The 12435-nt window shown below is 43.9% G+C and overlaps 1 protein-coding gene across 19 annotated transcripts in view; it reads left to right on the plus strand.

Annotated features, from left to right (window-relative positions):
* The window catches only part of LOC121543338 (neuronal cell adhesion molecule-like), a 29442-nt gene extending 18490 nt beyond the window's left edge, over positions 1 to 10952 (plus strand). For 5 of the 19 annotated variants that reach the window (XM_045217982.1, XM_045217985.1, XM_045217986.1 and 2 more), the window contains 11 exons: positions 595 to 710; positions 1124 to 1328; positions 1813 to 1935; positions 2346 to 2522; positions 3103 to 3138; positions 4110 to 4175; positions 4568 to 4693; positions 5038 to 5202; positions 6003 to 6137; positions 6236 to 6314; positions 9290 to 10952. In XM_045217982.1, the coding sequence (XP_045073917.1) occupies positions 595 to 710; positions 1124 to 1328; positions 1813 to 1935; positions 2346 to 2522; positions 3103 to 3138; positions 4110 to 4175; positions 4568 to 4693; positions 5038 to 5202; positions 6003 to 6137; positions 6236 to 6314; positions 9290 to 9524 (1463 nt within the window). In that variant the 3' untranslated portion in view covers positions 9525 to 10952. Of the gene's footprint in view, positions 1 to 594; positions 711 to 1123; positions 1329 to 1812; positions 1936 to 2345; positions 2523 to 3102; positions 3139 to 4109; positions 4176 to 4567; positions 4694 to 5037; positions 5203 to 6002; positions 6138 to 6235; positions 6315 to 6509; positions 6966 to 9289 lie in introns of those variants that run through there. The other 14 variants (XM_045217995.1, XM_045217996.1, XM_045218000.1 and 11 more) reach the window with 8 other exon arrangements.
* Positions 10953 to 12435: the final 1483 nt, after the last annotated feature.

Genomic DNA, 12435 nt, shown 5'->3' on the forward strand with positions numbered 1-12435 from the left:
CTCCCTCACTAACTTTAAGCATCAGTTGTCAGAACACCTTACCGATCACTGCACCTGTACACAGCCCATCTGAAATTAGCCCGCCCAACTACCTCATCCCTATATTGTTATTTATTTTGCTCATTTGTACCCCAGTATCTCTATTTGCACATCATCTCTTGCACATCTATCATTCCAGTGTTAATACTAATTGTAATTATTTTGCACTATAGCCTATTTTATTGCCTTACCTCCATAACTTGCTAAATTTGCACACTGTATATTATATGTATTTCTGTTGTATTTTTGACTTTGTTTTGTTTTACCCCATATGTAACTCTGTGTTGTTGTTTTTATCGCACTGCTTTGCTTTATCTTGGCCAGGTCGCAGTTGTAAATGAGAACTTGTTCTCAACTGGTTTACCTGGTTAAATAAAGGTGAAATAAAATAAAAAATAAAAATTATCAGAGCCCAACTGAAACTGTCACCATAAGTTCCAATAACTTCCTGCTCCCCTTCATTTCTAGTTAGAATGCAAATTAGAATGACGTTGTCATGAAACAATTGATGCCAGTATGGAGTATAGTCTGTTGAACTCTTTGTCTGTCACTCAGTGCCCATGTCAGCCCCAGAGAGTGTCCAGGTGCTGGTTCAGAACGGGACGCTAGCAGAGGTTCACTGGGAGCCTGTCCTCACCCCCATGGTCAGAGGAGGACTACAGGGTTACAAGGTGCTGTACACAGAAACCAGGGATCCCTCACAATGTGGACAAATGTTTATTATCACTACAATATATTGATAGTTGAAATACATACGTAGCAGTTAGTGGCAAAGTTAAGATGGCAAAATTCTGGTGTGTTTGCCAAAATGCCCATGTTTTCCTGCAATCAGGAGGGGATGAGCAGGAAATCTGACAATCATCGAACCAGGAAAAACCTGGTAATTTTGTGAAAGTGACCAGAATGTTTGTGTGATGTTTGTGATGTGTGATGTGTGATGTGTGATGTGTGATGTGTGATGTGTGATGTGTGATGTGTGATGTGTGATGTGTGTGTGTGTGTGTGTGTGTGTGTGTGTGTGTGTGTGTGTGTGTGTGTGTGTGTGTGTGTGTGTGTGTGTGTGTGTGTGTGTGTGGTCCTGCAGGTGACCTACTGGCGTGAACGTAGCCTCCACCAGGCAGAGGGACAGCAGGGGGAGCAGCAGGTGTTGGCCTTCAGTGGGAACAGGAGTGAGGGCAGACTACCAGGCCTCCAACCATACAGCCTCTACACACTCAACATCAGGGTGGTCAACGGCAAGGGAGAGGGGCCCCCCAGCCCCAACCAGAACTTTGAGACCCCAGAGGGAAGTAAGGGTCATCATTCAGACTCCTAATGTTATTGGATAGATTCTCTGTGTGTAATCCGTATACCAAAGGAGGCTGGTGAGGGGAGGATGGATCATATTAATGAATGGAATGGAGTGAATGGAATGGTATCAAACATATGAAAACCAGGCGTTTGATGTGTTTGAGACCATTCCATTTACTCCGCTCCAGCCATTACCATGAGCCCGTCCTCCCCATTTAAAGTGCCACCAGCCACCACTACTGTGTACATTTAGTCATGCATTGTGCTATACTGTAGGAAGTGGCTCACTATGGGCTTGAAACAAGGCTGATAAAAGGTCAGTACTTGTTCACATTCCATATCAGGTTAGAATGGTTTTGTCTGTACGTTACTATATGGTTTTGTGCCTATGAATGATGTTTTTCTTTAGTTAATAAGTAATGTTTTATAATTGCATCCATACATTATGTCATTGTATTCCTGTGTTTGTCTGTGTGTGTTTAGTCCCCGGTCCTCCTTCCTTCCTGCGTATAAAGAACCCCAACATGGACTCTTTGACGCTGGAGTGGGGTCCTCCACAGGACAACAATGGCCGTCTCACCGGATACACACTGAAATACCAGCCAGGTAAGTGGCTGACCCTAGCTTCTACCCCTATGGGTGTGTATGTGTGTGTGCCTCAGTGTGATTGGGTTCAAATCAAAAGAAGCGTTTCAATATCTTTATCTTTATGGATCTCTCTCTCTCTCTCTCTCTCTCTCTCTCTCTCTCTCTCTCTCTCTCTCTCTCTCTCTCTCTCTCTCTCTCTCTCTCTCTCTCTCTCTCTCATCTCTCTCTCTCTCTCTCTCTCTCTCTCTCTCTCTCTCTCTCTCTCTCTCTCTCTCTCTCTCTCTCTCTCTCTCTCTCTCTCTCTCTCTCTCTCTCTCTCTCTCTCTCTCTCTCTCTCTCTCTCTCTCTCTCTCTCTCTCTCTCTCTCTCTCTCTCTCTCTCTCTCTCTCTCTCTCTCTCTCCCCCTCCTCCTCCACTCTCTCTCTCAGTCAACAACTCCAATGAGCTTGGTCCCATGGAGGAGATGACGTTCCCAGCCAATGAGACCACCATAACCCTGGCCAACCTCAAGTACAGCACCCGCTACAAGTTTTACTTCAACGCTAAGACCATCAAGGGCTCCGGCCCAACCATCACAGAGGAGGCTGTCACTATCATGGATGAAGGTGAGTTTTATGTAGAATGAAATCCAACACTAGAATGGCCTTTGGCATCCCGGCAAGGTGATTACAGGACGGCCATCTTGGTCAGGGAATCTAATGTATCTCTATGGAGCTTTAGGTACTGTGAAAGCAAATTGTACAAAGTATTATGGGTGTGTTGAAGTTTAAAGCTGCTGTCTAGGAATTTGAGAGTGGTTTCTCTCAGATTTCTCTCAGCTGTTTACCAAAACAAGTGGTGGGCGGCAGTTTACGGACTGTAACTTTTCCTACAGCGCAGCGTCCAACGTTTCCTACGGCGTCCCATATGGGAGTCATTGTTTTCTCAGCGGACACTTTGCAGGTTGCATGAACTCTTTGACGTGTTCAAGTGTGGTAAAACTGTCACCCGTGTTGTTCGACCTGTAGTGAATCATTCTGTTTGGCTTCAACTTGGTGAAATAAGACTTTGTCTTTTAAAATGGGACCCCAGTGTGATCTAGTTGTACCTTTCCTTGCTCGTCTACTTACATCACCTCTGCCTGGGTTTGTGCTCTCATCTCTTCTCTCTCTCTTTATTCCCCTCTTCCTCCTCTTCTCTCTGAAGCCTTTATACAGCAACCCATAGTAGATGTGGTCAAAGGTAAAATAAGTCTCTCAGCGGAAGCACCTGCATGTTCTGCCAGATAGAGAAACTAGGCCCTGATAGATAGCTACTGTAGATCTGTCTGCATGTGCCTTCCTCCATCATCAGCGAACTGTAGCATGATGCACTACAGTACCCATAATGCTCTGTGTTAGCTACTGTGGGAGTAGATGTTAACTCTAAGGCTACATTCCAATAGCCGTTCTAGAACACTCCTTAGAATGCATGCCCCCAAAGCATTTCCTCACTCTAAGTGGTAAGCTGAAGAAATCATCCTATAACTGCGTTCATTGCATCCGCAAGCACCAAGCCATGTGTCCAATTCGAAAAAGAAGGGTCACGTTAAAAGACCTAAATGGATGAATAGCAATATTCTAGGCTACTCATCTCTTTAATTCTCTCAGTCTTTCCCCTCTTCCCTTGCTCTTGCTCATGAATGAATTCCACCACTGTGTCATTTGCTTTATTGAGCCGTCCTGCATGATGCTGTACCACTGGACAGTCTGCATGCTGTTAACTGCTCTATCTCTAACTACTATAACTACTATAACTACTCTATAGTATTGTGGTACTATTTGTTTGTCTGTGGTGTCTGTTGTGTTTGTGGTGTTTGTGGTGGTAGTGGTGTCTGTGGTGTCTGTGGTGTTTGTGGTGTTTGTGGTGTCTGTGGTGTTTGTGGTGTTTGTGGTGTCTGTGGTGTTTGTGGTGTCTGTGTTGTTTGTGGTGTCTGTGGTGGTGGTGGTGTTTGTGGTGTCTGTGGTGGTGGTGGTGTCTGTGGTGTTTGTGGTGTTTGTGATGGTGGTGGTGGTGTTTGTGGTGTCTGTGGTGTCTGTAGTGGTGGTGGTGGTGTCTGTGGTGTTTGTGGTGTCTGTGGTGGTGGTGTTTGTGGTGTCTGTGGTGTTTGTGGTGTCTGTGGTGGTGGTGGTGTTTGTGGTGTCTTACTCTTCTCTGTGGTGTTGTTGTTTCAGGCCACACAGAACCCCATCATCCAATCTCTCCCATCACTCAGTCTCTGCGCCCCCCGTTTCACAAGGGTACTACAGCCATTCCCTGTGTCCCTTACTTCTCTCTCCATTACATCTCTAGCCCAAAAGAGGAACATTTTAACTTATCGTTTAGGGCAGTTGTGTGTCCTGTGTCTAGCTTGCATATGAGAAATGATTAGTTCTCAGGGAAATATGGTGGAAAATGCAGAAAAGTAAGAAAAAGCAGAATATCTGTAGACATTTAGTGAAAGGTGTGACTCATTTTCTGGAAAACAAAACATTATTAGGTTACAAAGTCTACAGTTTGTATTTGAGTCTAAGTTAACTCCTCCATGACCTTCTGTGACGTCCTGTCTCTGAGACTGTATATTACTGGCTATGATTCCAACTTGTGTAGCTCAACACCTGTCCTGTATGTATGTTCTTCCCTGTGTGGTCAGTGGGTCCGATAGGCCCGGCGTTCACCAATGTAAACTCATCTGTGGTGGGAGAGGAGGGAGCAGTGATAAGTTGGGAATACTTTGGACCAGATAAGAATGTGTATGTGGAGTATATTGTAGAAAACAGTAAGCTATTCCTACTTCTATACAATATCGTCTCATCACATCACAAAGCAAATTGCATGCTCATAAACATACAGTTAAGCATATAAACTGCCTGTCAAACGTTAAAGTATCATTGTTCATTTATTCCTAAACTTGGATCATCAGTGCCTATAAAAATGTGTATGCAAACCCACTGTTAACATACCTCATAGAATGAGGAAGTGGCATGCTCAACTCAAAAGTTTGAAGTAATAAAAGGTTTTTCAGTACATACATCATATTATCACCCAAATACTTGCCTTTTCCAATACATACTTTCCTTCTCTCGATTTTCACTTTCTTCCCAACCCCTCCATTCCCTCCAGGTAAAGAAGACTGGACAAAAGAGTTTGTAAACGGCAGTAGCGGGTCTCAGACCTATCTGATAAAGGGCTTAAAGCCGGGGACGTCCTATAGGGTTCGGGTGGTAGTTAAAGACCATTCTGAGGCTACCATACACAGTACAGAGGAGCTAGTGATAACGCTGCCAGGTGAGGCAGCATGTTCAGAGCGCTCTGCCTCAGTGCACTGCAGGGTTGGAGACAATTCCATTTCAATATTAGTCAATTCAGGAAGTTGGAACAGTTACAATTCTATTTCTAATGTTCCTCATTGCTTTTCAATGAATTGGAATTGACTGAATTGAAATGGAATTGACCCCAACCCTGATGTACAGTAGATGATTGTTCCTTGTAGTTGCCTGCGTCACCCTTCCATGCCCTCCTCCCATGATAAGTCCTCCATCAGTTTGACCAGTAATAATCTGGGGTGTAGCTAGTGTAAAAGCATGGGAAGAGCAAGGTTTGAAGCATGATGTCCCTAATTCATTTTAAGGTATCCTGTCTCTTTTCAGTTAGTGTTCAGTGAAAGTTGACTGTATGTGCAGTAGAGGGTCATTGTCATTGCATGTCTTCATTTTTGAAAACATTAATTACTTTTTTTATCAGATCTTTTCATCCTTAAACAATTTTTGGGAAATTCCCTCCTGCTTCTTAATTTAATTTAACCGTTATTTATACTGGTCCTTGCCTGCGCCACTCCCCCCTTCAAATATTCACCTTCTAGCACCTTCTAGCACCTTCTAGCACTCTGACCACTTTGCCCTTTCTCTTCTTCCTGTGTGTGTGTGTGTGTGTGTGTGTGTGTGTGTGTGTGTGTGTGTGTGTGTGTGTGTGTGTGTGTGTGTGTGTGTGTGTGTGTGTGTGTGTGTGTGTGTGTGTGTGTGTGTGTGTGTGTGTGTGTGTGTGTGTGTGTGTGTGTGTGCATGCGTGCGTGTGTGTGTGTCTGTCAGAAGCAATGAAAAGCAACCAGGTAGACCTAGCCACTCAGGGCTGGTTCATAGGGCTGATGTGTGCCATCGCACTCCTCATCCTCGTCCTCCTCATCGTCTGCTTCATCAAGAGGAACAAGGGAGGGAAATACCCAGGTACACACACACACACACACACACACACACACACACACACACACACACACACACACACCCTAGACATTCAGCAACAATGATATGTATCGTATCCACAGTGAAAGAAAAAGAGGACGCTCACCAAGACCCAGAGATCCAGCCTATGAAGGAGGATGATGGGACGTTTGGAGAGTACAGGTGAGAGACACTCTGTAACACAACACACACATTCCTGTTGAAGACTACTGTACTTGTTCCATGTTGTTCTGATTGACATGTTGTTCTGATGGACATGTTGTTCTGATTGACATGTTGTTCTGATTGACATGTTGTTCTGATTGACATGTTGTTCTGATTGACATGTTGTTCTGATTGACATGTTTGGATGTATAGAACATTTTACCAAGGAACAAGGAAACTCTCCCTTCCTGACTCCCTCGAGGCAAGACAGAATCTACACCTCTCTGTGTTTAATTAACAAGACAGAATCTACACCTCTTTGTGTTTAATTAACAAGACAGAATCTACACATCTCTGTGTTTAATTAACAACACAGAATCTACACCTCTCTGTGTTTAATTAACAAGACAGAATCTACACCTCTTTGTGTTTAATTAACAAGACAGAATCTACACATCTCTGTGTTTAATTAACAAGACAGAATCGACACCTCTCTGTGTTTAATTAACAACACAGAATCTACACCTCTCTGTGTTTAATTAACACTGTAAATGCTGTACTTACTTACAAATATGATTTTATAATCAATCTAAGCAAATGTATACATTGGTGTGTGTGTGCAAATACTGTATGTATTTTAATGTAAAATTAAAAACATCTGTCATGCTATCATTGTTGAGTAGTGGTATCAAGCTTTATTGCTGAACGGGTCTCAATCTGCACACCACTATCTTGTGATATCATCATCATACTTTGTGTGCCAAATCATTTTTTGTGATTTTGTTGACAAAATTTTTTTTGTTGAATAATAATTGCGGTGTGTCGAACATGTGTTGACTGATAGAGGCTTCTACTGTAATACATGGGTTGACTGTTTGATAGCTGGCTGCTACTGTAATACATTAATTGACTGTTTGATAGCAGGCTGCTACTGTAATACATGGGTTGACTGTTTGATAGCTGGCTGCTACTGTAACACATGGGTTGACTGTTTGATAGCTGGCTGCTACTGTAACACATGGGTTGACTGTTTGATAGCAGGCTGCTACTGTAATACATGGGTTGACTGTTTGATAGCTGGCTGCTACTGTAACACATGGGTTGACTGTTTGATAGCAGGCTGCTACTGTAACACATGGGTTGACTGTTTGATAGCTGGCTGCTACTGTAATACATGGGTTGACTGTTTGATAGCTGGCTGCTACTGTAATACATGGGTTGACTGTTTGATAGCAGGCTGCTACTGTAATACATGGGTTGACTGTTTGATAGCTGGCTGCTACTGTAATACATGGGTTGACTGTTTGATAGCAGGCTTCTACTGTAATAAAGCACATAGCGGAATGTATTTTCTCATCCACCACTCTTCATGTGTTCCTCCATTGTTCTCTGTCTTTGGGGTGTAGGTCCCTGGAAAGGTAAGAGGGTTAGCGTTATGCTATTAGCATACAGCAAGCCTGGCATGCAACACACAACCTCTGATACCGGTCTATGTGTGTGTGTCTGAACTGATACTAAAGGAGAGGGGTGGGCCTTGTCAAACCGAGCACAGATAATATTATGTCAGTTTTACTCACTTGTTTGTTTTCCAGCACCTGATTGTAAACCAGTTATATTTATTGAACACTAACAGTCACTAAAATCAGAAGCTACTATTTGACTGTGTTTCCTGTTTGGCTTCATTTTCAGTTGCTTTCAATGTTTCCTTTTGGGTAGAAAAATGTCAACATTCGGTTGTATTTATGAGTTGTGCCGTTGTAATGTCGATCTAGTATAAGTATATACACTGAGTGTACAAAACATTAAGAACTCCTTCCTAATATTGAGTTGCACCCCCTTTTGCCCTCAGAACAGCCTCAATTCGTCAGGGCATGGACTCTACAAGGTGTCGAAAGCATTCCACAGGGATGCTGGCCCATGATGACTCCAATGCTTCCTACAGTTGTGTCAAGTTGGCTGGATGTCCTTTGGGTGGTGGACCATTCTTGATACATATGGGAAACTGTTGAGCGTGAAAAACCCAGCAGCGTTGCAGTTCTTGACACAAACCGGTGTGCTTGGCACATACTACTATACCCTGTTCAAAGGCACTTAAATATTTTGTCTCGCCCATTCACCCTCTGAATGAAACATACACAATCCATGTCTCAAGGCTTAAAAATCCTTCTTTAACTTGTCTCCTCCCCTTAATCTACACTGATTGAAGTGGATTTAACAGGTGACATCAATAAGGGATCATAGCTTTCACCTGGATTCACCTGGTCAGTCTATGTCACGACAAGATAAACAACGTGTTCAACTCCACCTTATATAAACTTAAATCGGGTGCTATGTCATGGAAAGAGTAGGTATCCTTAATGTTTTGTCCACTCAGTGTTGTTATCTATAGACGGTATAAATGTACGAGTGGTGAGGACATACTAAGGACAGCCATTACAAAGTCTTATATAGCTGTGTATTCTCACCGTAGTGTTAATGTTGTACAGGATATAGTGTGCTGCACTTCTACTGGTAGATTGATCCACCAGAATCAGTTCAGTTTGTCATTTCAATAGAAGGGTTTTTGTACGACTCAGCCCCTCGACCCCAAGACCCCTATGCATTTTGGACAGATCTGTTATTTGAATCCCTCTGAGTCTTTAATGCATGTAGATGCAATGGAGAGCACATGGTCTGATGTCTGCCTAGTATGTGCATTATGCTGAGAAGCACGCCTTATAGATTGAAATGGAATCATGTCAAAGTATTCGTCACCAAGTCCAGTCCTGCAGAACTAGGTGTTCCAGGCTTTTGCTCCAGCCCAGCTTGAACACATCCTAAACAAGACCTTGGTCAGGTGAATCAGGTGCATCAATGCCAGGCTGGAACAAAACCCTGCAGCCCCTGTATCTCTCCAGGACCAAACTTAGCCACAACTATCTGACCTAAAGTAAACCATCTCTCTACCTCTTTACTCACATCTCTCTGCTCTCCCCCTCCCTCCTAACCCTTAGTGACACGGAGGACCACAAGCCTCTGAAGGGCAGCCGGACGCCGTCCAACGGCACGGTGAAGAGAGACGACAGTGATGACAGCCTGGTGGACTACGGCGAGGGAGGGGACGGCCAGTTCAACGAGGACGGATCCTTCATCGGCCAGTACAGCGGCAAGAAGGAGAAAGATACACACGAGGGCAACGAGAGCTCCGAGGCCCCCTCGCCGGTCAACGCTATGAACTCCTTTGTCTAGTTAGATAGATAGTGACCGATAGCTGACGGCGATGCCATGACGACCGGCTGCCATGGAAACCTTCGCAATGGTGACCTGACCTGTCACCATGGAGACCAGTCACCATAAGGACGTGTCACCATGGAGACTCATCACCGTGGAGACCTGTCACCGTGGCCACCCGTCACCATGGCTACTTCTGTCACACCCTGTCATCTCTCCACAGCCTGCCCGTCCTGCCAACTCCCCACCCCCCATCACACTGTGACTACTCTCACCACCCTCACTATCACATGTTGAGACCAACAAACAACCAAACAGAAGAGACATGAAAAGAAGAAGAAGAACCTTAGAACCATTTGAAAAAGTAGAAGGAGGGATGTAGGAGCCCAGAAACAGAGAGAGAGATAGATGGAGAGATGGAGGACAAGCAGGAAGCGGAGGAATGTATTCCAGGAGCAGACTGGGTTGGTTCTCATCACCCAGACTGGTCCACAAAGAGCTGGAGAGGGCATGTGTGTGTTAGTGCCGTTTTATCTTTTGCAAACGTATATATGATGACATATATAGATCATTGTCTTTTTGAAAACAATTATACACGTTAGAATATATATTTTCTCAACATGCCATTATATACATTCATCTGCTTCTGATTAATATACTGCATGGAATTAATGATATTCTAAACCATCACACATGGAATCATTACTAGTGTCTGGCGTGGAAGCAGAGATTCACGTTGACTGACTGTCGGCGATGACGCGGTGCTCACCTTAAACTACTGCTTATGCCTTTTATCACCTTACCTTTCTATCTTCAAAAGAGTTCTAGTGGTATTATGATACGGGAAAACAATGGCATCATCAATGTCTTTGTGGACATTGCTGTGAAAAGTGTGACTCGGTGTAAATGCTATTGTGATATGTCTTTTTTGCAAGACAGGAGGTGTTTGTATGTATACTGTAATAGCAGATCTATGGACTGGATGGTCAGGTATAACACATTTATAGTTTGTAACTCTTGATAATCAATTCAGAATAACTCTGACAGTCCTAGCCGCTCTCCAACGATCCCACACTCACACAGACGTTGCAGTTTGTCTTCCTTTTGTTTTTCAATTCTTGTTGTTGTTTAGTTGTTGTTGTTTAGTTGTCTTCCTTTCCACCAGACACATGGTCTTGTTGCAGTGGCACTACTATCCATCATGGAGATTGGAACAGACCCATCGTTCATATAGCTTCACCACACACTCAGCTGAGACTGCATACAGCCTCTCTGATCATGGAACAAACATTGATCAACATGTTGCCCTTTTCTATAACATGGCCACCACCCAGCATAGTTCAACAGCATTGCATTTCCACTCTCCTGCCTTGTGTGCTGAACATGGAGGGAGAGAGAGAGAGAGAGAGAGAGAGAGAGAGAGAGAGAGAGAGAGAGAGAGAGAGAGAGAGAGAGAGAGAGAGAGAGAGAGAGAGAGAGAGAGAGAGAGAGAGAGAGAGAGAGAGAGAGAGAGAGAGAGAGAGAGAGAGAGAGAGAGAGAGAGAGAGAGAGAGAGAGAGAGAGAGAGAGAGGTCAAGCAGTGCTATGTTCCTGTTGCAGTTCTCAGAGCAGACCTATGTCAAAATAGTAAAGTATTTGTTTTCTTGCGAAATCAAACTATTCTGAGCCAGGTCTGGATCCTGATACAGGCGGTGCAGAACCAGAGAACCCTTCAGCACGATTAATAGTGCCTTTGTAAAGAACAGCCTGAGTTCTAGATTCATACCCACACACATCCTCTCATCCACATAGCAGAACTGTGGTTCCAGTACACAGAGCAGAACCGTGTTCCAATACACAGAGCAGAACCTGGTTCCAATACACAGAGCAGAACCTGGTTCTAATACACAGAGCAGAACCTGGTTCCAATACACAGAGCATAACCTGGTTTCAATACACAGAGCAGAACCTGGTTCCAATACACAGAGCATAACCAGGTTCCAATACACAGAGCATAACCTGGTTCCAATACACAGAGCATAACCTGGTTCTAATACACAGAGCATAACCTGGTTCCAATACACAGAGCATAACCTGGTTCCAATACACAGAGCATAACCTGGTTCTAATACACAGAGCATAACCTGGTTCCAATACACAGAGCATAACCTGGTTCCAATACACAGAGCAGAACCTGGTTCTAATACACAGAGCAGAACCTGGTTCCAATACACAGAGCATAACCTGCTTTCAATACACAGAGCAGAACCTGGTTTCAATACACAGAGCATAACCTGGTTCCAATACACAGAGCATAACCTGGTTCCAATACACAGAGCATAACCTGGTTCTAATACACAGAGCATAACTTGGTTCCAATACACAGAGCATAACCTGGTTCCAATACACAGAGCATAACCTGGTTCCAATACACAGAGCATAACCTGGTTCCAATACACAGAGCAGAACCTGGTTCCAATACACAGAGCAGAACCTGGTTCCAATACACAGAGCAGAACATGGTTCCAATACACAGAGCATAACCTGGTTCCAATACACAGAGCAGAACCTGGTTTCAATACACAGAGCAGAACCTGGTTCTAATACACAGAGCAGAACCTGGTTCCAATACACAGAGCAGAACCTGGTTCCAATACACAGAGCAGAACCTGGTTTCAATACACAGAGCAGAAACTGGTTCTAATACATAGAGCATAACCTGGTTCCAATACACAGAGCAGAATCTGGTTCCAATACACAGAGCATAACCTGGTTCCAATACACAGAGCATAACCTGGTTCTAATACACAGAGCATAACATGGTTCCAATACACAGAGCATAACCTGGTTCCAATACACAGAGCATAACCTGGTTCCAATACACAGAGCATAACCTGGTTCCAATACACAGAGCAGAACCTGGTTCCAATACACAGAGCAGAACCTGGTT

The sequence above is a fragment of the Coregonus clupeaformis genome, unplaced genomic scaffold (genome assembly GCF_020615455.1).
Source record: "Coregonus clupeaformis isolate EN_2021a unplaced genomic scaffold, ASM2061545v1 scaf1310, whole genome shotgun sequence".
NCBI classification, from domain to species: domain Eukaryota; kingdom Metazoa; phylum Chordata; class Actinopteri; order Salmoniformes; family Salmonidae; genus Coregonus; species Coregonus clupeaformis.